The sequence below is a fragment of the Pestalotiopsis fici genome, assembly GCF_000516985.1.
Source record: "Pestalotiopsis fici W106-1 unplaced genomic scaffold PFICI_Scf_8, whole genome shotgun sequence".
Lineage (NCBI taxonomy): Eukaryota > Fungi > Ascomycota > Sordariomycetes > Amphisphaeriales > Sporocadaceae > Pestalotiopsis > Pestalotiopsis fici.
In genome coordinates this window covers 2570986-2596399 of record NW_006917098.1, presented here as the reverse complement: position 1 = coordinate 2596399, position 25414 = coordinate 2570986, and the positions used below count along the sequence as shown (strand labels likewise).

Below are 25414 nucleotides of genomic sequence, written 5' to 3'. Positions count from 1 at the left end.
TGAAGTGTGTGATGGTTTAGATTTGTTGAAAATGACTGATGAAGTGAATTGTCGAGATATTGGGTTTTGATGGCAAGACTCCATGTTATTTATGAACAACAGAGGATGGCCCATTCTGCTCAGTGGCAAGGAACACAATGAGTTGTGAAGTTGAATGTAGGGAAGAGTTAATACATCATCATTGTTCAAAGATACACATTTGCGGATGGGCGGAAACAATTCCTTGATATTCTGAGCACAAAGGAAATATTTCCAAGACACATGGTGCTTTGTTTCTACACAAGTCTTTGTCTCCTAGCAGCACTTTCTCGACTTCTCAAAAGGATTCTAAACCATGAGAAAAGCTTGTGATAAGGCGACGAGAACACGTTTGTCAAGGATATTCTGGTATGAATATTCAGATACAATACACATTGACATGTGAAAGTGGAGAGAGGCAAAGGTAAGGGGATGTACCAAGAAGGGTAGATTCTAGAGAATTGTATGCTCCCGTACGAATTCGAAAGTGAGATCAAACTAGCTTTTACGAGATGCCTGACAACAAGATTTACCTGATAATTTGGCAGAGAAGGTCAGGTTTGGTTAACCGAATGATTGCCCAGCACAGAGACGCCCCCTGGAAATGACGAAAAGCACAATATGCAGAGTTCCAACGTGCAGAAGCAGGTGATTCATCCTGTTATACTACATAAATTCCAACCCATCCTCAACGCCCCGCTTAGATATCAACAACATACAAATCCTCCATCCCAAAGAGAATTGCACAGAATGAAAGCAAAGAATCGGAACCCTAAAACTGGCGTCCACTATTTTGTCTCCTAGGAGGCACGTGTGCCATCTCAAAGGCGTATGAGTTGATGTCATCACCCTGGCTGACGGACCTTCTTTCATAATCCACCGTGACGGTCTCGAACTTGACAATCTGCCGGGGGTGCTGCCTGGGTAAAGCCAAGCTTGCGATGCTGTCCGCATCACTGAAGCCGCTTTTGATTCCCCGTTTTGAGCTTGTGACGACGGATGTGTGAGTGACGTTTTGAAATTCGCCATTGCCACCAGACTGCGAATAGGACTTGTGGGTGACGATATTGCGTATGAGGATGCGAAGAACGGGTATGGATGCTGCAATGATGGTGACTGAGAGCTCGGCAGCCGTCCACATTGCCAAGATGCCGGCCTCAAAGGTGAAATCCTCCTCGTAAAGAAGCCTCACATTGACACAGCGCACAATGGACGTGACACCAGCGCTGAAGGAAGTGGCTGATTAGAAAGAAAGAAGAGTGGTGGTGGGGGGGATTAACGAGCAATACTTACACAACAGCGAGACTCATGCAGATTGCAACACCAAGCTTCTCCTTGAGCGCCATGTTCAACTTCATAATGACCGTCCAGGGAATGATGGCGAGGATGAAATCTAATCCGGCCGAGTACCCAGCTGCAAACATGCTATATCGAATCGTGATCTTGCGGTCCCAACAGGTTCCATGGATGAGGGGGGACCACCCTTTGGCCGCCGGGGTGCACCACACGTATGGCAGTATCGCATTGAAGAAGAGAAACACGTTTAGGGTCACAACGATGCACCACAGGCCAACTTTTACCCACCTGCTCGTGATGCGGAGCAGAGTTATGGCAAATGATGTCTTCGACCAGGCCGCCCCGAGGGAGCCAAACGTGATGGATATTGCCGTCAGGAATTGCAACGTGGTTGGGTCGTTGAGTCCGCTGCCGTCGTGGGTTCCGAGTCCCTTGGATACAGCATATGTTGTTATAATGACATAGCCGAGGAGCATGAACTGGAAATGTGTAAGTGTTATCAAAACACCCAACTCGAGTATAAATCAAAGGACGAAATCTGCTATACACTTACCCATGAAGCCAGCAGCAGGTGGTCATCCCACCACATGCCTCGATGTGCCGAGAATTTTGCATAGAGTCTTGCTCCCAGGAACATTGTGGCGAGCGCGACCAGCATCCAGACGACGCCCACAACCTCTGGCCCAATTGTGCTCAAATCGCCCTTGTGTGTATCGTGCCCATGGCCGTCGTCGGGTGGCGGCCCTATCAGGCTCCAGTCAATGTCGTCTCCATCTCCAGCGCCTGACATTGTTGTTGTTAGTCGTCCTCTTTGTTTGATTTTTCTCGAGATTTGCTTTCTTGTTATTGTTTCGGAAATGACTGGATCAGAGAATCATGAAAGAGGCTCTGCGAGACTAGATTGAAGTCTCTCCAACTCGGCAATGAGCCGGATGGAAGCGAGATGAATGACCTCGTGGCAGCTACAAATTTGGAAAATTCAACAATGACAGATGGGCGTATTCACAAAATCAAGAAAAGAGAACCAGAAGAGGGATGGCTTTATGGGGCAGGTCGGCTTGACATCACCTCGCCGTTTTCAGTATTCCCTCTTCTCGGCTAGCAAGAAGCGGGAAGGGTGGGTATCACAGATGGCAAGTATATGTGTGTTTGTGTGTATGGGTGACAAGGTAACATAGCTCTGGGCCAGCGCTATGGGCGCAATGACTGCTGATGGCTCGTGGGGCAGATTGACGTGCTTGAAGGGTTCTAGAGTTGCAAGCGAGAATGCAGAGAAGTGTGGGCGACAGACATGTGCTCTGACTACGTACCACAGCGGCCATCATCTACCTGCCACCAACCTACTTGTCTGCACGGTTGGGTTGAAAGTGACCCTATCCGATCTCCAGATCTACATGATTCCGAGATTGGCTTTTCTCCACGGGCAATACCCGAAGACCGTCGTGGGTTAGACCAGGGGGGGTACACAAACCCCACATAAGTCTGGCCATATGCCTTCTTTCCCACCAAAACATATAGATTTCATAATATATCTTTAACCTCTGAAACGGGGGAGTAGATTACAAACTCTTAGGCGTATATTTTTTTTTAAGCTAAAAAGGCTATTTCTTATTTTTACTGAATTTTTCCGTGCGTTAGCAAAATATGAAAAATAATCGAAGTTGAAAATATATTAAAAAAAGGCGAATTCCCCGCAAAATAGCATAAATTTGCATTTTCCCATATATAAAAATTTACTTGATTACCGAAAGGTTTATATAATAAATACAAAAGAATCTTTATAAGAGTGCTTAAGTAGTTTTGCACTATAAATGCATTTTTTCTTATTTTAATCCTGCACATTTATCTTAGAAACATATTGTGAAATCTATGAGTTTTGGTGGGAAAGAAGGCATGTGGCCAGACTTATGTGGGGTTATCGTATATATACGCATGCACGGACGCGACGACATCTCGGAATGGGAAGGTTGTTGGAAATCTTGGAACGGTGATTGGGTCTCGAGTGACGCAGCACGTGGAATTCTGTGTCCAACTGAGGAGTAACCTAAAAGTCCCACCAATTGAGTATAGAAGTCCCCGGGGGGGTTGAAGTGCATCGTCGCATAGTAAAAAGAAGTTATGCTTAAAATGTTCTTCTTGTGTGGCTTGTGCAACCCCGCCCGACTCATCACCGCCATGATTGCCATGTAATGGAGATCGTTCTTTCGTCTCATGTTCCTGGGTGTATCTGTGCGACTGTAATGGAAATAAGAGCCTCGAGCTTACGCGTAGCTGCATATTCATAATCTAGATAAAGTCCGCAGTGTTGCAATCAAGTTGGAATATCCTTCTTGGCACCGGAGTCAAATACCGAACTCGAGTACTACGCTGAAATGGAAGCGAATCAATCAGGTGGACTTGATACCAGATAAATACCGAGATAGCCAATCACTCATTGACCATGCAGCATATCGAGTCTTGCACACACACACACACTTGAGAAGCTTACCCAGATCTCAGGAGATGTATGTACTCATTCCAAAAAAAAAAAAAAAAAAAAGCCTTGTCCAATATGACTATCCAAATACCATGTAGAACTCGAAACCCAGGGCGCATTTGAGGATTGATGGCGTCTGTCTCGGAATGTAGCGAAATCGTCTCGTCCTAAATAGCCATGGCGGATGACGCTCCGTATTGGGAACGAGCCGCCGCAGCCGACCATCCAGGACAACAAACTCGACTGCAATCCAGGAACATGGTTATTTTGCAAGACGTCTGTGCCCTGCAGCGAACACGTTCAAGACGTTGGCTGACTAAATAACATGATCAACCACCATGTACTACTAGTAAGCGCAGATCCGGCTCGTGGAATTTACACACAGACCCGTTCACTCATGTGAAGAGCGAGACTTATCATCAACCCTCTCCTCCGCTCGCTTCGTTCTAGATTATGCGAGCGAATAGCATGCACCACAAGATACAACATACCCTTGCCCCCCCCTCCCCCTCCCGTTTTGTAACAGATGTTGATTGTTTGCTTTTTTTCTTCTTCTTCTTCTTCCCATATTTCCGGCGGATTGCGATGCAGTCTTCGAGGTCAGTGCCCTCTTGGACGTCATATGTCCCTCATGTATACCGCGCATATGATGAAGAACAAGCGAAGAACCGAGTGACACATCTTGGGCAAGGCTTTGAATATGAAGACGATGCCTCAATGCTACCTCATTCAATCATGTGTTCTCAGTGGTTCTAATTCCTCAAGTTCCCTGATATAGACCGGGTTTCCTGGTCTGAAGGCTCGCTATCAGGGCTGTCAAGACATCGCTGTTCTGGACTCCTGAGACAAGAACTGATTTCTTACTCTTTTTCCTTTCCGGATCAGCCGCCACAATTTATCTGCTTCAATGCTTCTTTATGTATGAGGTGACGTGTATTGACGCCATGTTGTAGAATGAGCTTCTTATCAATTTTCTGACAGTCATCTTCACGACTACGAATTGACTTGTGAAATATATATACGATTTTGTTGATGGAACCAACCAATCAACTGTAATTACAGTTGCAATGGCAGACAACCTACTCGACGTTGCTCGTTTCTCGGTGCAATGAGTAAGGTCCAGGCGATAAGCAGTGACTCTAGGTCGCCACTTGAAGGCGAACCTTTAAGGCGCGCTCAGTGAAATTGTACAGGATATACTCAACTAGGTTATCTCGACTCACGATGGGAAAACTAGCTCCTCTAATATCAATAGCCGTACTTTTCATTCTAAAGTTCTTGGTCTGTTTGTATATTGGACCGTGCTGTTTGTCCCTACACCAATGTACGTACAGTGGGGCTCCAAAAAAAACGCGAATCCTCCACACGCGTGCATCGGCGTTATACATCGGCAAATGTTCACTTATACGGATTTTTATCAAAAACAGTCTATTTGAGAGGAGAGTAAATACGTTTTGTACAGAAATGAGTGGGCTATACAGTGGGAAATTTAATATCTTGTATACCAGCCCCTGGCGTTGATAATCGCGTTAATACGGCGCGGCATGCTTAATATGACCCGGTTGATGAGGTCTTGTTCGATATCTTCCCAGATATCTTCCGCAACGGTAATTAGCCGTTCTTTCGACTCAAAGTTAGCGGAGAGTGTTGACAGTTCTGGATCCTTTTTGCAGATCCTCTCTTTAAGGCAAAACCACAGATTTTCAATCGGGTTAAGATCAGGGCTGTACGGGGGCCAATCCAGAACGGTGAAGGCCATCTCCTCGAGCCAATCCACAATGCTGTGAGCTGTGTGAATAGGAGCATTGTCATGCATAAAGACCGTGGATGCATCCATTATCGTAGGAAGGTGTTCTTCGAGGATAGACTTATATACTCGTGCCGACGCGCCACCTTTTTTCGATTCGGGGTCCCCGGGAACGGCCACCAGCGCGGTCCGATTTCCATATAGGATTCCGGCCCAGAACATCTGCCCATATTTTGTAGCCTTAGTTTTGGGTTATACGTATTTAGGATCGATCGCGAGGGAGCCTATTTTATTGCAAATCCGTTAGAAATTGCTCGAGATATTCAACTTTGAAATAAGGGGAAAATAAGAGCTGCATGCGTACCGAGGGGCCGGAAAACCCACTTCTGGTGTTGACCTTGGCCACGCTGCACAGAGCTTTCATCTGTGAATAAAACGTTTTTCCAGTATTCAACTGATTTATCCTGCATCGCCCTGGCCCATTGCAATCGTTTTCTGGCATGTTCTTTGGTGAGAAATGGTCGACGAGCTGCGCGGCGGTGCATAATGCCGGCATTTCGGAGGAACCGCCGTACGGTCGGGACAGATACGTGAGGAACCACATCTCTACGCAAAATGGGTATAGAAATGAACGGATCTCGACCGACTGCAACCATTAAATGCCTTTTATCGCGGTCAGAAAGTATGCCGCGGCGGCCACGGCCGGGTCGACTGACTCCCCAATCTTGGGCGCGGAAGCGTTTTCGGATGCCATATACCAGTGACTCGAGAATGCCTTCTTTTTCGGCGATTTCGGCCGCTGGCATGCCGCACTCAAAGCGAACCCATACTCTGTTTCTTAGCCGAGGCGTAGAATGTGTGCGGAACCGCTTGGGATCTTTTTTGGGTGTGCGAGCCATTGTTGAAGGATAGTGGGTGGTATACAAAATACGCGAAATTAAGTTTTGTACGCGACTAGCGTGGAGTTTTGGCGTTTTTTTTGAAAACCGGCTGTACCTATACTATACTAACCTAATATTCTACCCCACATTGAAAGTTGGCCCCTCTGGCCTTGAGCTCAGAACCCCACCAAATTCCCAAGGCTTTCAATTGAGCTTCTAGGTGGTGGAAAGGATCCCCTGCTTCCTTTTTGTACATGTAGAGCCACATTCTACCACCAGCAAACCACCATGTCGCACGCACGCATTGAAGAGGTCTCCGACAGCGACTTGTCAGACCCGTCCGAGGGCGATATTGACGACTTTGTCGATTCTGATATTCTGCGCGCCGTCGCCCCCAAAGCCGCCCCCCAGCAACAACAGCGGCCTCCTCCGCAACAACAGCAGGCCCAGCCCAACAACCTCTTCCCCGGCACCACGACGCCCGGCCCGGGCATCCAGCAGTCCGACGTTGCCGGCTACCAGTGCCTGTACCCCATCTATTTCGATGCGTCAAGGACCCGTGCCGAGGGCCGCCGCGTGCCCGCCCACCTGGCCGTCGAGAACCCCCTGGCGCGCGAGATCGCCACGGCCTGCGCGGCCCTGCGCGTGAGCCCCGTCTTTGAGGCCATGAAGACGCACCCGCAGGACTGGGCGAACCCCGGCCGCGTCCGCGTCAACATCAAGGACCCCAACAACCCCTACCTCAAGGACATCAAGAACAAGCACCACTTGTACATTCTCGTGGCCGAGCACCTGCGCAAGAACCCCACGGGCGAGCGCTCCGCCGGCCTGCGCAACGTCCGCATTCCCGGTCTGCCGGGACACCCCAAGGACGACGAGAAGTGGCCCAAGCCCGCCGTGCCCAAGTCATGGAAGATCAACGAATACGTCCCCGCCTACAGCAGCGCCATGACCGGCGGCGGTGTCAGCGAGAATGCCCTGCGCGACATGATGAGGGAGATGGGCGGTGCTCCTGGCGGCCCTGGCGGCATGGGCGGCATGGCTGACATGATGAACATGTTGGGTGGAATGGGTGGCATGGGCGGCCCCGGTCCGAGCGGAAGTGCCGGTCAGCTGGAAGAGGGAGGAAAGAAGGATAAGAAGAAGGGCAAGAAATAAGTGCATGGTGCTTGAAAGATCATGCATGCATACGAGACATGTGACGCGAGGTTTCAATGGGACCATGATACCACAACCTTCGGACACGAGGTCAAGAAAGTATCTCATTGAACATACCACATACTTGGGAAATATTCGTTTAATAATTCATAACCCAATCCAATCCAGTGGGGCTCTCTTTGATAAAGTAACGAGGTGAAACATTTCTAATGCTACTTTTTTATGTTCAATGTAATCATATAAAAAAAAGTAATATTGGGTATCAATAGCTGTCATCGTCGGTACAAGCGCGGAACGATTAAGCTCAGTACAAATGGGCTGAAGCTGCCCATGGTTGTAGTAGTACAAATCAGAAAAACCTACTTGGTCGCTCTCTTCCCAAATATCAACCAACCAACCCCTTAAACAACAGCAAGCCGGCCCTGGAGACCCTCCCACTCCTGACTCCCAAGGATTTGAACGTCTCCCCGGCCCGGAATCACTTTCCCGTTCTCGCCGGGTAGCTGGATGCGCAACCTCGCGGCTTGCTTCCGCATCAAGGCTCTCTGGTCAGCGTCCTCTCTCCGTCCCGTTTGTGTCTTGGCCACGGTCTTTGCCTTTTCCACCACTGAGTATTGCCAATTCTTCCAGGCTGCAAAGTCCTCTGCCTGCATGGCGGCGTGATGTTGTGGTGTTATGCGAGCCGGGCGCCATGCCATCTTGTCCTCGGGCAGTGTCTTGAGATCGTATACCTTGGCGGTGCCAGCCATCCTGAGAAGCTCATTCAAGACATCCTTGCCTTCCTTGACCACCAGGTTACGGCGTTGCTCAAAGACGGGAGTTGGCTTGATGAGCGGTTCTGACAGCCAGTCGTACGCAGCTTGCTCCTTGGTCCTTGCCTGTTGATTGTCTTGCCGCAGATACCGTACAGCGGCCTGCAGACTCATAATGTCGTTGCGCAGAGCATCCATCTCGCGTTGCGTAGCAACCGCCTGCTCACGGCCAGCCTTGCTTGTTGCATCTGTGCTCAGCACGCGGCTATCACCAGCTGTCTTCTTCCACTGGTCTCTATCTGACTCGAGAGCCTTGAGTTCGCGGTCTTGCTTCTCAATGTCGTCCTTGAGCTTCGCCATGTTCTCCTGGGCTTGAAGCACTTGAGCCTCCATCTCCGTGATTCGGGCAGCCTTGGCTTGCGAGTCGCGGTAACGAGCCTCGAGTGTCTCGATGCGGAGGGTCGAGGTAGACAAACTCTCCTCGCGGACTGCGATAGCGAGACGGGCCTCGTTGTACTGCTGCTTGAGTTGCTGTAGCTCTTCCTCAATATCGACGGGCTTGATCTTTAGTTTCTTGATCTCTTGGGCTCGAAGCTTCCATGGAGATTCAGGCCTATCGAACTCCTGGGTCTGCGACAAGTCGGCACACAATGCCGCAAGATCTGTTACTTGTGTTGTGAGGACGCGAACCCGTGACTGATAAGATCCCAGCAGCTCCGAGTCTTCCACCTTGAACTCGCTCTGGACGACCTTGTGGATGGTCTTTGAAATGTCAGAGTATGTGAGTGATTCAGCACGATCAGCTTCAGTAGTCAGAGCATGCACAGCCACGGCAACCGTCTCTGCCATTTCTGCGAGCCTCTGTGCAGCCGATGCGGCATCCTCAAATGTACTGACTTCTTCTGGGTTCAGCACGAGGCTGCGCTTCTGAAGGTCTTCCAATGACCGCACGGCCTTGGTTACAATGACCTTTGCGCTTCTCGTTTGGCCCATGGCAAGATCCACCTTGACATCAAAAGACTGCCATGGCTCATCAATTTCCATCTCCGTGTTCTGGGGCAGCACTCTCTGAACCATTTCTTTCATGGCAGCGAATGTAGTTGCCGCGGATTCGAGGTAGCCTTGCATAAGTGTAGTCTGCATCTGCATATTGTCCGCCATGGTCGCGGGGTTGCCAGATATATGCTGCTCAGCCATGTGTTCCAAGACCTTTGTGGATCGAGATAGCACCTCAGCATAGTCCTTGAGCTGCAGCTCGCCGGATCCCTTTTGCAGATTGTCAATCCACGAGTTTAGCTTGGTGTCCACAGGTGCCAATTCCCAAGTGGCGCCGTTGTAGGCGGCAAACTCTTCCAATGAGCAGTGCTTGATATGGTTGACAAAGCGCTTGCACATGGAAGAGACCCAGGTGAGCTTGGTGATGGCGTTGCTACCGATGAATATATCGTCTTCATGACCAGCATCGGCCCGTCCACTGATGCGCTCCTTCACAAACATGGCCAAGAGGTCAGACTTGACCCCCATTTGCATGAACTTGAGCAGTGCTTGTACAGAGTCCTTGTCCTGTTCGTAGCTCTCTGGCAGGAAGAGGGTGACGATCTCAAGGTGCAGTTTCGCCTCGGCAGCTTGCATGCGTTCGAGCTCCAGCTCAATTGTCTTGGCCTGGGTCTTGGCAGCGTTGATTTGCAGTTTCTGGTTCAGATCGAGCAGCTCTCTCGACTTGCTGTTGATCTGTTCTGACTCTGCTTCATTCATGGCGTTCGAAGCCTCCATATCCTCCAGATCCTTCTGGAGATTTGAGACGAGCTCCTTGAATCTGCCAATCGTGTACTCCAAGTCATCGAGTTCTTTGTCTTGGTCCACAATTTGCTGGGTCAGCTTGAAGATGTTGCTGTCCTTGGACTCGATGATCTTCTCAAGCTCCTTTTCATGCTCGAGGTGATTAACCTCGAGCTCATCGCTGATCTCTTTCAACTCCTCGAGATCCTTGATGTTCTCACGAAGTGTCGCAATGACATCGCTTTGTGCTTGGTTGTCCTCGCTGAGCTTTTCAATCATCTCCTCAGCGCCGAGTGCATCTTCTAGCTGACCCTTAAAATGCTCGCAACGCGCCTCGGTTTCCAGGATCTTTTCCTTGGCGATTTCGTATTCTTGTTTGACATTATCAAAGTCATCGAGGTCACTCTTCAGCGCCTTGATCTCTTCGCTCGTCTTTTCATTTAGCTGCTCAAGCTTGTCGTGCAGAGTGATGATGGCTTGATAGTACAGTTCGTTCTTCTTCTGTAGGGCAATCCAATTGTCACTGGTCCTCTCTTCTGCCGTTACATCCTGTTCGAATTCGGTGTTCTCCAGACGCAAGACTTCGTTCTCCAGCTCCAGCTCTTCCAGTCTCGACTTGATCGAGTCCAGCTCTAGCTTGTAGTGCTCAGACTCCTCCTCGGCCACTTCTTTTTCGACGAGCAAGAGTTCCATGGTGGTCTCATGTTCAGCCTGGAGGTCGTCTATGCTGGCTAGCCTGGCGTCCGCATCCTGGAGGCGTTGCTTGGCGTGGTTGGCTTCTTGTTGTGCCTTCATAAACTTCTCTTCAACCTTCTTGTTCACAGTCTGGTATCGTGTGATCTGATCTTGCAGCTTTTCTAGCTGCTTCAACTGCTCCTTGTCTTCTGATCTTTTGGATTCGAGGATTCGTAGCTTGGTCTTCAAGTCTTCATTCTCCCTCATTGCGGCGCTGTTAGCAGCAGCTGATGGTCTGCCCGCGGTTGTAGAAGTTCTCGGCTTGGAAGTTGTGGCTGCTGCAGGTCCGTACCCGCCTGCTGTGAGCCGATCCAAAGCCTGTGTCCGTGCCTGTACGGGACTGATTTCTTCGTCGCTCTTGTTGGGTGAGGTGAGATTTCCAGGGCTATCAACTCCTGATGAGTCTGTAGACCGTACTCGCCCGCTCGGGCTCCGGGTGGTTCCAGCACGGCCCGCGGGTGCTAGTGATTGGCGACCGGAAAGTGGCCTTCCAGGCGTAGGTCTTGTTGCGGAGCTGGCACCAGGAGCCGCATTTGACGGTCTCCTCTTGGAAGGATCAGGAGCAGCGGGAGGGCCCATAGATGACCTTGTGGCTCCAACTGCTGGCCGGGTGGCCGAGGATAGCTTTCGGGCTGGTGCGTTCGAAGGGGTGCCGGTGCGGGATGTTGAGCCTGAAGAGGCGGCAGTAGCAACATTCGGTCTCTCGGTCCTAGTGGGGGACTTGATAACAATACAACGTCAGCAAAAATTCCATTCCTTTCTGTGCTGCTAGCTTGGATGATTGATCACATACTCGTGCGATGCTCGAAGGCCGGGACCTAACCGGGCTGGGGCTTGGAGCATTGATACTCTTGCGTCGAGCAGCCGTTGGATCAGCCGCAATGGAGGATGGTCGCTGAGGCACGACGCTCGTTCGGCCAGAGCGTGCGGCGGTCGGCCTTGGCCGGGGAGGGGGGGCCTCCTTGATGACAGTAACGACTCCAGGCTTCACGAACATGCCCCTGCCCATCTCGCACTCAAAGTAGCGTATGCCCTGGACGGAGCCATCATTCTTGCCAGTGCCATCTTCCAGCTCCAGGCCAATCCATTCACCGGGCGAGAAGCTGGTGGCGCCGACGAACTTGACAATGGCGAGTCGGCCATCGGCATTGATCTCGACGGTCTGCCCGACCTTGAATCGCGACATGGTGGGCAAATCCGATGCAGCTGATGTTTAGTTACTGTGCATGTTTTTCCAGGGGTAAACAGTGGCACACAATTGCCTGCTGCTGCTGCTGCTGCTGCTGATGCCGCTATTTCTGTGCTATGGCCAGAGCCTTGAAGCTCGTGGGATGGTTGTCGGTGGTTGTCGAAAGCTGTCGTTGCTCGGTACGAGCTCAGACGCGTTCCTTTGTTGGTTTCGCGGACCCCCTACATACGTACCTAGCTACCCAATACAGTGTACCCCTGACGTACAGTGCTTCTGGGAGATATTCACACTAGACACTGTATCATACAACTATTGCCATAATAGTGCGGCCCAACGTGCCAATTAAAAAGAGACATTTTTGACAATTATTGGAACCTGGCCATGATAAAAGAGAGAGATAAAATAGCTCTGTCTCATACTGAGTTTGTTGGCAATAAACAATCCGCCAAGTGCCCACAGATCGCACAGCTAGTATTTGTAAGACCCAGCATTCCTGCCTACCGCAATGTAGGCAAGTATATCACTCTACCAGATTATTGCAAGACAGGTAATCGAATCTCTTAAATTTTATTCAATATCACTGCTTTAATATTTATTCAAAATCTTCCCTACCGAGAATATCATTACTGCGCTATTGTGCTAGACCAACAAAAGGACCACCGTATTTTTGAACTTGTATCAGTGGTCTCCTCTTCCAGCTCGAGCCATATCTGATCTTCTCTTTTTCCTCACTGATTCTTCACCAACAAATAGAAGAGAATAAAACATGACCTAGCTGGAAATTCGGCCAAACTGCCCATTCCGCACCCATTCCATAATCTCAAAACCCAACCGTCGCTCCAGCCTCTCGTCCACTACTGCCGTTTCGTTCCCAGCGCTCTCGGGGATCCTGACGACCAAGACACCCGCATTGGCAAACTCGACGACTTGATTGACCCTCATCTCTAGCTCTGTGCAACGCATGATATATACGGTGAGGTCGGGGCCAACAATACCACGCCACATGGTGGCCACCCAGCGCCAGTGGTCGTCTGGCCGATACGCATCGGCAATGTGCAGGGCAGCGGCGGACCGGTCCGAGGCCTTGAGGGAATAGCCAGCACTGAGAACAGCGACCGGCAGCGTGTGTACAGATTGGTGAGCGCCATGCTTCGGTCCGGGTGTATTTACAGTACTCATCGTGATTGATCCACCCGCCGACGACGACGACGTCGACGACTTGTCTCTGTCTCCTCCTGGCCCGTTTGCAGACTGGCCAGCATCCGATGACGGAAAGTGCGTGATGTATTTTACCAATTCCTCTGACAAGCGATGCCACTTGAGCATCTGAACTTGGAATTTCGCTACAGGACTGGTGAAGTTGAGGAAATCGGCTTGAGACTCTCCATGGCTTCTCGATGATGCATCGTCTCCAGTGATTCGGCTCCCGGAAAGACTGGTAGATTCCGCGCCGTCCCATATCTTGACACTACACTCTCCGGACACCGATAATGCTTTCTCGACAACGGACGTGATTTCCTTTAGAATAGCCCGGGAGGCTCCTTCGAGGGCAATGAGGGGACCGCGCACTTCAAAAGGCAAAAGACTACCGCCGGGGTTCTTGAGCGGTGGACTAATGGCACGGAGCATTTCGAGTCTGTTAAGCCACTGCGGTCGCTGACCCGGTGATGGTGGATGCGGTCCGGAAGATAGCGGCGGCGGCTGTTGTTGCTGTTGTTGGTGGGTGTGAGGAGCCATGATTCCCAGCCCTGTCGGACCTTGCGTTGAAGTCACCATTGCACCAGAGTCCGAGGTCATGCTCGGCGAGTCGGGCATCTGTGTCTGGAGGGGCGGCAATCGTAGCGATTCGTCAAATCCAGGAATCGTGCCATGCGAAGAAGAGATTTGCATTGGCACACCACCGGCGTATGACACGCTCGGCCGTGGCGGAGGCTGCATATGAGCTTGGTGATACGAACTCTGTTGGTGCTGCTGTTGGTGCTGGTGCTGTGATACTCGAGACATGGGGTTGGGTCCATAGCCCATGGTAGACATGGGTGAGCCGGTTGTACTCGATCGCTGCTGGATGTACCTGGGCTCTGGAGGAAGCGGCATATATGTCAGTGGAGGGCTGACGGGTATGTATCCATTATTGTAACGTGGTCGCTTGTGAGGTGGTGCTGTAGGGCTCATGATGGCATAGTCCTCATCAATGTCTCTGAGATATGGCTGTGTGTATCTTCGGCCGTGCGAGTCTACACTCATCATGCTTGTATTGCTACCACGTCTCATTGGATGGTCCGTCTCAATGACCCTGGCATTGGAATTATGCACCATTGTCCCTAGCGTCACGTAGCCACCGCTCATAACATGAGCACCAGGTGGAAGACCCGCGGCCATGGGTTTTGCGAATGCCGGTGTCATGGCTGCGCTGAACGGTGTACTTGGTGTTCTGGGGGTCGCGATGAATCTTCCGCCGCACTTTTGACAGCGGCCCGGGTCGTCAGCCGAAGCACCGGGCGCCGGTTTCCCACTGGTTCCGTTCTTACCGCCTCGCCGTGGCTGATAGCGGTAGTCCGGATACTGGCGCTGGTGCCGAAGCTTTTCTTCTTCGGCCAACCGTTTCCAAGAGTCCTTGACCTCCTCGGGCTGCTCACGCCACTTCTCGCCAATGAGCTTCGATATTTCCGGATTCGCAAGACCAGGGTGCTGTGCGGCGACCGAGGCCTGATGATGTTGACGGTATAGAATGAAAGCTGTATTTACACGTCAAGTATTGTCAGCCGTCTGAATATTGAAAGGTGCAAGTCGTTTTCAAGGCAAGTGAGTTGCAAAGAAGGCATAAGAAGAAAAGTTTCCACCGGTCATCTCCTCTTGTTGATGGGAGGACGCGAGGATATTACTATGAGAGTCTTTGATTGGGTAATAAGTGTGTGGACATCATAATTCTTTTCCTGTAGAACCCTTTTGACCGCACAACGGGAAGAGCGACAAAGAAGTGTGTCCCAAGGACTCTGTTTGTCCGTCTCAGGACACGGGTACTGGGCAAGACAAGCGCTTGCTTAGCCGTCAATGTAATTAAATTGCATAGAGTCCAGTAAATGAGGTTTGAAACCAGTTGGCGTTGCCATGCAGCCGAGCCGAGAATCAAGTCGAAAGTAGCATATTGTGCAAAGATTCGATTGAAGTATCAAACAAATACGAGAAGTGGGAATAGAAACAGAGGTGTGGAACAAAACGAAGCAAGGAGAGAAAGCAAGAGGGGAGAAGGACACAAGACTTGAAATAATACATACCATTTCTTGGTCTCGGTACCTTGGGCGCTTTGGTACAGAGACAAATGAGCTCTCTCGGATCACCAGGACCCCCAGCAAAAGCCAGCGACCGCGAGCTCTCTGGCGTGTATAAATTGAGTTCTTGATTTCTTGGGTATTTGTTCGCTTCGTCAATAATATTCGGCGCCGACCTCTTGCGAGAAACCGATCGGTTTGAATCGGGGAACGCAGTCGAGGCACTATGATCAAAGGAAGAGTCTTGCTCATTCCCTGCCAGCCCTGTTACCGAAGTGATCAACGGCGTTGGTCGTCGAGGAGGTTCTCGCTGGACTGTACCACCACTTTGATGGTGTTGTAGGTGTTGATAGTCATCTCGAGGATGTATCGATTCTGTATGTTGCGGAGATAGTGTTCGAGAACTGTCGTCTGTTGCCATTGTTATACCGGCAAGAGTTGATCCCGTCCGTTGATCTGTATCTTGACTTGTATATTGGGCTGCAGGAGGAGTAGTCGATGGGATTGAGGAAGAAGACTCTAGACCTGTGGACGAGCTAGATTTCGAAAGGGACTGTTGTTGATTGTGAAGGTCAAGCTCGGCTTCAGAGGAGTCGCCCGTCTCAGCAGAATTGGTCATATTGTTAAAATAATGCTTCAAGGAAAAGGCGGGGACAACAATTGAACCATTCCCTGGACATGGGCGAGGCAAGTCAGACAAACGGGTGAGCTGTAACAACACAGCAGACTGACTATGTGACCTGGAAATCGAGTTGCTCCAGGGATAATGTATGAAATGCTCGGATGCAGACAAAAGAGAAAATAATGACAATTGCAGACAATTGGAAAAATTATCGACTGACTCAACAAGACTGTGCAATTATAATTTCCATTATTCGAGATTGAGGGACGTTAGAAAAGAGAGAGGCTCATTCAAGACGGAGAAGGAATAAAGCAGGGACAGGAGAGACAGTGGGATGGGACTAGGACCAAGGGCTTGTTGGCGGATTGTATTGTTCGTCTTGCTTTGTGGGCAGGCTTGTTCTCTTCGCTCCGTTCATGGCGCGAATAGACAATGATCCTAAGGGGCTACTGGATTCAATGACCTTATGCCTTTGCTACGTTTGACATGGACGTGCCCTGCCATGCCGTGCCACTTTTTGCATTATTCGAAAAGCAGACCAGGACGGGGTTATGAATCAACTCCAAGCTACAAACAAGGCAATGAACTCAAAGCCACGAGTGACGGACAGAATGGATAGATAGCAATTGACACTACAGCATTACTTGTTGGCTCGGTGGGCCGTCACGCAGACGATACAACGCAATGCTTTACAACCAGTGGCTGATCAGTTGTGGTTGTGTCTCGGGAAAAGTATACTAGTGCAGATGAAACTTCGTCCTCTTCTTTGTCCAGCGTTTGCAATGACTGCCGCTTCCGGTTTCCGCCAAAAAGAAGACAGGCCTTGCTAGTCTCGTATCTTTACATTCAAATGAGTAGTAATATGATAGCTCAATGGGATTCAAGGATCTGTCTAGAATTCGCTACGGTGGGTGAACAAGTGACCCATTGTGTAGGCCACTCTTGAAAGAAACAGCATGCCTTCTCCATATACGCGGGCATTTCTACCAAAGAGAAAGACAATAGTACATGTCAAACTCAATCTCAAAAAAAAAAAAAAAAAAAAAAGAATGGCGAAGCATTGGGATAACCTACAGTCGCCCATTGCAACGTTTCTCGTGTTCGATTTACCGTGTACGTGTACTACTCTCAAGCTGGGTATAATTATTCAATGGTAGCAAGACGCAGAAGTATGCGACATCCGGAACGAGGCTAACTACCTTGAGGTAAGGCAGATGGTGTATAGTCACTTTTTTCATTGTTTAGCAGAGACGCCTGATATGTGAGAAATGTCTCTGGTTGAGCCGCAAGCGACCAACCAGAATGCGTTTATTGAGCGAACACCCCGTTGCTCAACGGGGCAAATAGCATGCATTAGACTCCGAAACACCATAGCAATTTTGCTCTCCATGACCAGGTTTTCCCTTGATTCGCATTACAACATGTAGCAGGCTTTTGTGGTTGGCAAAATATAACGAGCCCGCTCTCCCGCCCGTTGTCTTAGACGTTCCGTCTACAACGCTGACAACGACAACGACAACGACAACGACAACGACAACGGCTTATGTAAGATAGCCCTTGCCAGTCTCGCCGCTCAAAAGACTTGCGCTGCGCCGTGCGTCGAGGAATAATTCCTCGCACTCGGCAACATCCTTGATGTCGATTTGACTGCGGCCATTGACACGAGCAAGAATACTATTTTCGAGTATCATGTCAGTAAATAGAGTCATGTAACAATTGATTAGAACTGGACAGCTTCCGTACCTTGCAGGAGTCAACAATTGCAGGCAATATCTCAGACTGATTCGGACACCGTGCTCGGCGATCTTGTCGATTGCAGCATCGCTAATGGCAACACCCTCCGTTGTCGACCGAATGCGCACAATTCTCTTGATCTCGTCGGCATCGTAAGGTGTGGTGGGAATAATAAGCAGGCGCGCCAGGAAATCCGGAGGAATGCCATGAGCAGCAATAGTGCCATCCGTTCCGCGGATTGTGCACATGCCTCGGTTTGATGCCAGAACCACAATCGGCGAAATGGAGGTCTCAAGCGCTTTGTTCAAGTAAGTGAAGCACTCGATATCCAACATGTGAGCCTGTCGAGTGTTAGCTGGGTCTGTATGATCACCGCAAGGACAGATATGATCTTCTAATTTAGCCTTACCTCATCGATGAACAGAACACCGGGAACGAGCTCTGCCACACCCTGATCGATGTATTTGCTGACAACCTTGTTGATCTCGCCTCGCAGCTTGTCCGTGATCTCGGTCGCCTTGGGCTTCATGAGCTGGCCCATCATGCTCATGATATCCTGGCCTCCTTGGGGACGAGCATTGGCAACATCGAGATCGTGCAGGGTGACATCTTGTACAATCTCCTTCTTCTTGTGAACCTCGCCCTTGGGAATGGGGACGTACTCCTCAGCTTCCAAGTCAAACTCGGTGGCGTAGGCATCCGACCTTCCCACTCGCTTGCAAGCACCCGTGTTGGCCTCAATGTAAATGACGTCTCCCACTGTGACTCTTTCCTTCTGAATGGCCTCGTAAATGCTAGGATCCAGTCGGAGCTTCTTCTGGCCCTTTGCGCTCTTGAGTCCGATCAACAGCGTGCTGATCGTCTTGCCGTATCCTCCTAACGGGTTCTCGGCCTCCTCGGGGGTGAGCTCCGTCACTTCTCCCTCATAAACCTCCTTGGTTTCCCGCACCTTCAGGCCAATGGCTCTTCTGAAGTTCTCCATCAAGATCTCCGTCTTCTTCACCTCGGTCGAATAGATTTCGCTGCCTACAATGGGGCAGAATGGGATCTTGGTTCCGAGTTCGTGGCTGAGAGCAAGGGCAAGGGCAGTCTTGCCAGTGCCAGGTCCTCCGGCGAGCAGGACACCACGTCCGGCCATCTTCTGGGCCCGGATCAGATCGACAACCACACCGGCAGCCTGTTGTTAGATACATCTGTTAGTCGCGGGCGCAACTCCAAGTGAGACGATGCGCGGCAGCAATACGTACTTCTCTTGCGCCAACCTGGCCGACGAAGCCGCCGGCCTGCTTCTCGGCAGTGCCATCTGACTTGAGACCGAGGCCTTTGATATGTGTATGCGCGGCAGTGCGGTTCTCGCGGTTGTTGCCCTTGACTTCGCTAATCTGGACCATCTTGAGAATAGAACAACGGGGTCGAACGTGGACCGATCAAAGATGCCTTTTTTTTTCGATCTGGTGTTATGAGAAGTGGCGTGGCTGCTGGTAGCAATGCCGATTGGTGGTGATGATGATTGAGCTCAGCTGCCGCGTGAAAGGGAAGTTTGCGACTGCTGGAAGAGGCTGGCGAGCTCGAGCTTTCGGTTTGTCGCAACAGTCCTGGATTGAATTGATGACCGGGGCCTTTTTTGGAGCTAGAGCAAGCTCGCGAATCTTTTGCTGGTGACGCGCCGCGCTACCTTTCTTATTGTGGCGCGAAGAAAAAGAAAAAGGTGACTGCGCCACATGTTCAGTTGCAGGCAACATTGAAGGCACAGCACTATATATGTAAGTACCTGACCTAGGAAGCTACCAGCGGAGTACGTATGGGCAATACATTCCTGCCTCAATGTAAACTCGCTACAGTACATTACCTATGTGTTCATGTTACATGTAACATTGCAACACCAACACCAACACCTCTAAATTGTCATTGTCGGTGTATACTCTGTACTGTTAACAGCTTCGCATGCTATCGATCTATTCATTTCTTTCAGAATGTATTATTCTTTTATAGTGCGCAAGGGTATTACAGAACTTTGGCACATTACAGGCGCTGAGCAGCGGATCTTGTATTGATTTACAATCGAGCACCTGGCGCTGGAGCTTCTTGGTAAGTTTCATGGATTTTGGTGCTACTGGAGTTTGATACTCGGTGCGACACTCAAAGAGACACTTGGTTCGATAATTTGCAGCATCATTCAAAATATTTCATTCACTATGTACATGATAAATTCGACAGATTTGTACGCAACAACGTAGCAGTAAAAGAAAGGAATCGTATTCCATCAATCTGCCTCTTTCAAGAAATCCACAAGCCAAAACTCTGTTCCGAATGATGGCTCATTCAGGTAGCTAGCTACTGCAGCTCCTTTACCAGAGCTTGGCAGCATCAACCTGCTGCTTGATAAAGGCGGCACCCGAGGGGACGCTGGGGCGGTAGTTGGTGTGGGCGGCAGTGATGTCGAGGGTGCCGTTGCAGACGAGGTCGCCCTCGTTGCAGAACACCTTGGTCTTGCTGGCCGCAATGTTGGGGATCTTGTTGCCGTCCTGCTCGTAGTACGTGTCGCCAAAGGTGACGGCGGCGACAATGTGCGACGTCGTGGCCGTCGTCAGCGTCTTGAGCGCCGCGTGCACCATGGCCGCGCCCTGGCTGTAGCCCGCAATGACAATGGCGGCGTCGGGGCACTTGGTCGCGGCTCCGGCGAGCTGCGTGCCCCATTTCGCCGCGTACGCCTGCGGGCAGCGTCCGTCCTCGAAGTTTCCATCGAGACTGGCCGGGTAGTCGACACCTTGGACGTAGAGGCTGGTGCCGTAGTATGCGCTGACAGCCGTGGCTAGCTGCTGTCCGGGCATGTCACCCTGTAGCCATGCGATTAGTCATATGAGTATTCATGGTGTATACATGTAGTATCGGTAATCACTCACGACGTTGCCAGACTGAGTTGTTCCACGGGCAAAGAACAGAAGAACATCGTTGCAGCCGTTCTGGGTGTACTCGTTGGAAGTCGTTCCGTAGGTCTTGCGCGCATGCAACTCAGCCTCGATGGGGCTGGCGCTGGCGACGGCTACCAGAAGACTGGCAACAGCTGAGACGGTGAACTTCATCTTGTTGTTTCTGAACCGATTCAACAAAGATATACCTGAGAAATGATTGTCTGGTGGTTCAGGATTTGGACTCGCAGCAACTCTTGACGACTAGAGCTCGATTCTGGTGCAGGGCTGGACAAAGACTCCATGTATTAAACAGATGCAAACAGTCGTGATTCATATATAGTTATACCTCAAATCGACCCGCCGGCATATATTGTTCAGCCGGCATCCATATGCACATTGGAGGACTATAGCCTTGACAGGGAAAGTCGGTGGCCGCATGGCTTGGCGCCTGCCCGATCCGGATATTGCCCGAGCACCATCCGGGCCTTGGAAGCCCGGGGACAACGGCTCAAGACCGAGAAAAAGATGCAGTCAGGAACATGGCGGAGATTGTCGATTGGTGTCAAAATAAGCTTTTCCGCCTGGTTCATCTATATATTTCCCCTTCGGGTCATTTCTCCTGCAGCTGTGGCACTGCAACACATGGTAGCGTTGTTCTGACAGAGAGTTTTTGGAAACCACCTCGCTGGTCAAGACAGGGGTCTCCCACTATGTCTCTCTTCTTGCTTGTCCCGCGCGGAGGAGCACCGTTGCTACCACAGAATCATGAAATCGAGCCCCGCGGGGCTTGATAGACACTATAGAGTACTGTAAAGAACGGTCTAGCACGCCGGAGTCGACTGTCAGTTGACCCGAGATCATTCTTGGCGCATTTACAAAACATTATCGTCAGAAAGGGCGAGAAGAGATTCCAGAAAATCATTGGTTGCATCTCTTCACAGACAATGACTTGCGCGATTAGAGCTGATCTGTAGCCACGATTGAAGCGCTCGAAATAGACTCGAATGGAACACAAAATCGGGTTGAGAGGACGAGATTGCGAGATACCTCGGCTCTCCTCGCCGCGAGGTTTGGAAATTCCCAACAACTCTGTGTCACTGATTTTGATGAGGTTGCCAAGATTTGAAAAAGAGAGGCCCGGCCGACCAGTCTACGTGTTGGGTAAGAGGTACGGCATGCCTATCCTACGATCTGTGTTTAATTCTGGAGGAACATTTTTCAGATGAAATTGGAACGTGCCTTGAGGAAAAGAGGCGCGAGTTATGAACCAAAGAAACTTGTAGAGTCTTAAATAAGGTAGTGACTTACAATGTTCTGCGACGTCATTTTCAAATGGCTTATACGTGAATACGCAGAGAATGGTAGTTGAAAGACTACGATTTGAAGAGTCACGATCATACGGGCGCATATACTATAGCTAGAGTTTTATTTATACTACAAAATACTATAAGGAATAAATAAACGCTGTCCCGTCTATGGTATTTTGCACATCAAAACGCCTAAACTCGCCTGTACCAAGAAGACACGAGTAACAAACCTGCTGTAGCCACCGTGGAATGCATTCATGAGCTGGTGTATGGGAGGAAATAGCTGAATGACAGAAAGGGGGATAACAAAAGAGACTTTAAGCGAGGGGTATCTGTTCCAGCCTGTCGTATTTTACAAGCTTACTCTCACAATCTTCATGCAGCCGAGTGCGGAGTGGTCGCACCAATGGTCTTACAGTCGTCTCTCTACTCCGAACGGTGACTCCCATTGATTTTTGGTGCGCTAACGTTCTTGTTCACGCCATTGGTCATTTCACCCGCCAGGCGACCGAATTGCCACTCAGGCAGTGTAATTCCAGTCTGCTCGTTGATTGTGGTCATCAATGGGGGCAGCATCTGGTAGACGTTGCGCATAGTGGCGGCGCTATCCTGAGTGGCTCCATCGCCAGCAGCACCCGTGTTCCAGACACTGATCTTGGGCTCCAATCCACGAATTGCCTCAGCGTTGGCACGGGCGAGTTCAACGTAGGTGCCCTTCTCGATCATCATGTACTGCAAGAGACCGGCGGGGCCACCGAATGCTTGGCCTAGCCTACCGTACGCCTCTGCCATGGCAGCTAGACCCTCAGCTTCCTTCAACTTCTCCTGCAGGCGTGCTTCGGCGTTCTTGACGGCAGCAAAAGAGTTGGCCTCGGCGTCCGTCTTGGTACCGTAGGCTGAAGCATCAGCGTGCTTCGTCAGCCGGTTGTAGTCTGCTGTTGCCTGAGTCTCGGCATCGATCTTGGTCTTGTAGGCTGTTGCGTCTGTAGCTCTGGTGGTCTGCTCAAACTTGGCTTGGGCATCCACAGTAATTTCGTAGGCCTTTGCATCGGCCGCCTGTTGCTGAGACTCCTTCTTGATTTGTGCCTTGACCAGATCTGTTGCACGCAGACGCTCAAGTTCGGCAGCGGCACGCTTGATCTCGACCTCTTTCTTGAGATCTTCATCCTTGGACTGGGTGGCTCGGTTGGCCTCGATGCGGGATAGTTCGACATCTCGGTTCAGCGCTGCCTCTTGGGTCTTTAGAGAGGCCACAGCACGTGCGCGCTCGGCATCTCGCTCTGTCTTTTTGACGGCTGTGTCGGCATTGATCTTGGCAATCTCCTGCTCTTGTGTTCCATGGCGTTCTGCCTCACCGACATTACCCCTGAGCTGTGCATCGGCTACGTCTATTCTTGCTTGGTTCGTTGCTCCCTCATGAGCCTTTTGAGACAGCGACTGGAAATAGACAGAGCCCTCGGCATCTTTCAACTCCTTGACGTTGGCGTTGTAGATCTTGAGACCGAACTGGTCAAGCTCTACTTGGATGTTGCGGAAGATGCGGCGCTTGAACTCCTCTCGCTCGGTGAAGATCTCCTCCATGGTCATGCTCGACACGAGCACACGGGTTTCTCCCTCGATGATACCCTTGACAATTTGGTCTAGGCCATGTCTGTTCTGGCTTTTGGCGCTTGTCTCAGACTCGGCTAGGAGCATGGCAAATTTCATCAGAGCATCTCCACGATCCTCGTCATTGGCCAGGTTCCCGGCCTCTTGAGAGGGGTGCTTTGGAGCTCCCTTGGCATTGGCGCCGCGGGCATTGACATCTGGACCAATGGTAAAGACGACAGGCAAGAGGAATTGAAGCTTTTCCTTGGTCATTGCTTGCAAGTTCATGGCATAGTCGTGAGGTTGGACGCTATATACACTCGATTAGATGATGTCGGGATATCAGACAGGGCGGAGAAGCTACCTGAAACGTTTGCATCTTTGAAATGGCCACACCCAAGCTGTCTTTGTAATGAGGACATTCTTGATTCCCATGCCAGTAATGGCCAGGTACTCATCGGGGTCAGCGATTCTGTACGACATTTTGCCGGTTGTTTAGCTGTTATAGATAGAGAAAAAAAAGTCTCGTCAAGTGTTTTGGGGGATAATGAGGAGTTGCTAAGTACAGGAGATATGAAAAGTGCAGAGTGAACAAAGAGTGGTAAAATAAAGAGGAGTGGCAAGATTTTCGAGGAGAGCTCCCAATATAATATCTGCTGAGTCACAGCCGAGAGGCAAAGATAGTTTGATGTTTGGCTGAAACGACTGGGAGTTGTGCCGTGAGTGTGATTGTATGGAGGACGGACGGCTCTGTGCTACGTCCCCAGATGCGGGAACGGCGAAGGTTTGTTTCGGAGCTGTGTACTGTGTAGGTATGTATCAAGGGAAGTCGCTGGATATAATCAACGGCAAGAGCAGCCGAATTCGCGAATGGCTTCTATGGTATGTATATAAGAGGGGACAACCTGATGCAAGCGGCATTTATATCTCGCCTTGCCCTTTTGTACTCACTCATCCTTGCACTCTAGATTATTCCACGTTCTCTATACTCCTCTGCTTAGAAAGAATTGATTATGAACTTGGTTAGACTGCCGAGTATCGGGGAGCCCCCGAGGCTGAACGAAGAGGCAGACATGACAGCCGGGAACGCCTCTCGGTGGCTATGGACGGTTTGGCATCTCGGAACAATTATCAAGGTCACAAGCCTGCCCAAGGATTCCATGTCGTCGATCTCGGATGTTTCAAGGCACATAATGCATTAGATACCTAGACAAAGACCAGCCGTAGGCCACCTGATCCAAGCAATTTGCTAGCGCGTCTTCCGGGCTTCTGGCGCCGCGCTACCTTTGTTTGGTTTAATCCTTCAGTGGCAAGTGGCTGTGAACAATGACTAAGATGGATGATGGGGGTAGATCATATGTTTTATGATATGGTTCCATCCGGGAATAAGGCGTAATTCGCGCTTTCAGGCACACAGACTGACAGTGACCACGACTGCGCCAATTACAGACTTCACAAGCACTAAACCATGCAAAGGCTTTTCAACAATCTCGGGCAATCACAGATTGTGCGTATTCATGCTCTTTTCTTCACGGAGGTGCCGTCATTGCAACAATGATAAAGGTATCCACGAAATGCAACAGAAACGGGAAAAGTCTACCTGAATACCCAACTAGTAGTTAGAATTCCTGGGGGCTGCTACGAGTGACAGAGCAAGAATGTAAATGCTCAGAGGCCTTTGTCAGAGCCGTGTACCCGTCTTGGGTAGGTAGGCAGGTAGGTAAGAAAAATGGTCACAACATGCCGATACTCCGCCACTGCATATCATAGATCCTCCAAAGTGCACAGATGAGGCAATTGTTAGCGTAAATGGCTTTAAGGTATGTCGGTACTACTCCCTTTTACGTCGACCGAGAAGAATCAGCTGTTCCAAACTAGAGACGTAATAGTACATGCCTGCCTGCTGCCTATTTCCGAGTCTTTTTGGTCAATGACTGCCATTATGCAGTATG

The 25414-nt window shown here is 50.3% G+C and overlaps 9 protein-coding genes across 9 annotated transcripts; 1 reads left to right on the top strand and 8 right to left on the bottom strand.

Moving 5' to 3' along the window:
- Positions 1–790: 790 nt before the first annotated feature.
- On the bottom strand, positions 791–2104 carry PFICI_11450 (uncharacterized protein; the record flags this gene model as incomplete). Its single annotated transcript, XM_007840031.1, has 3 exons — positions 791–1244; positions 1312–1793; positions 1868–2104. 3 exons carry the CDS (start codon positions 2102–2104, stop codon positions 791–793), a joined length of 1173 nt encoding a protein of 390 aa, XP_007838222.1.
- Positions 2105–5279: 3175 nt separating this feature from the next.
- On the bottom strand, positions 5280–5759 carry PFICI_11449 (uncharacterized protein; the record flags this gene model as incomplete). Its single annotated transcript, XM_007840030.1, has 1 exon — positions 5280–5759. The coding sequence occupies one exon, from the start codon at positions 5757–5759 to the stop codon at positions 5280–5282; it is 480 nt and encodes a 159-aa protein (XP_007838221.1).
- Positions 5760–5860: 101 nt separating this feature from the next.
- On the bottom strand, positions 5861–6436 carry PFICI_11448 (uncharacterized protein; the record flags this gene model as incomplete). Its single annotated transcript, XM_007840029.1, has 1 exon — positions 5861–6436. One exon carries the CDS (start codon positions 6434–6436, stop codon positions 5861–5863), a length of 576 nt encoding a protein of 191 aa, XP_007838220.1.
- A 270-nt stretch (positions 6437–6706) lies between these two features.
- PFICI_11447 (uncharacterized protein) lies at positions 6707–7576 on the top strand (the record flags this gene model as incomplete). The annotated part of the gene is made up of 1 exon (XM_007840028.1): positions 6707–7576. One exon carries the CDS (start codon positions 6707–6709, stop codon positions 7574–7576), a length of 870 nt encoding a protein of 289 aa, XP_007838219.1.
- Positions 7577–7977: 401 nt separating this feature from the next.
- PFICI_11446 (uncharacterized protein) lies at positions 7978–12028 on the bottom strand (the record flags this gene model as incomplete). Its single annotated transcript, XM_007840027.1, has 2 exons — positions 7978–11562; positions 11636–12028. 2 exons carry the CDS (start codon positions 12026–12028, stop codon positions 7978–7980), a joined length of 3978 nt encoding a protein of 1325 aa, XP_007838218.1.
- A 774-nt stretch (positions 12029–12802) lies between these two features.
- Positions 12803–15919, bottom strand: PFICI_11445 (uncharacterized protein; the record flags this gene model as incomplete). Its single annotated transcript, XM_007840026.1, has 2 exons — positions 12803–14766; positions 15307–15919. 2 exons carry the CDS (start codon positions 15917–15919, stop codon positions 12803–12805), a joined length of 2577 nt encoding a protein of 858 aa, XP_007838217.1.
- A 1544-nt stretch (positions 15920–17463) lies between these two features.
- PFICI_11444 (RuvB-like helicase 1) lies at positions 17464–19047 on the bottom strand (the record flags this gene model as incomplete). The annotated part of the gene is made up of 4 exons (XM_007840025.1): positions 17464–17596; positions 17666–17997; positions 18066–18833; positions 18904–19047. The coding sequence occupies 4 exons, from the start codon at positions 19045–19047 to the stop codon at positions 17464–17466; spliced, it is 1377 nt and encodes a 458-aa protein (XP_007838216.1).
- Positions 19048–20004: 957 nt separating this feature from the next.
- On the bottom strand, positions 20005–20739 carry PFICI_11443 (uncharacterized protein; the record flags this gene model as incomplete). Its single annotated transcript, XM_007840024.1, has 2 exons — positions 20005–20493; positions 20560–20739. The coding sequence occupies 2 exons, from the start codon at positions 20737–20739 to the stop codon at positions 20005–20007; spliced, it is 669 nt and encodes a 222-aa protein (XP_007838215.1).
- A 1562-nt stretch (positions 20740–22301) lies between these two features.
- On the bottom strand, positions 22302–23945 carry PFICI_11442 (uncharacterized protein; the record flags this gene model as incomplete). The annotated part of the gene is made up of 2 exons (XM_007840023.1): positions 22302–23772; positions 23827–23945. The coding sequence occupies 2 exons, from the start codon at positions 23943–23945 to the stop codon at positions 22302–22304; spliced, it is 1590 nt and encodes a 529-aa protein (XP_007838214.1).
- Between the last annotated feature and the right edge of the window lie 1469 nt (positions 23946–25414).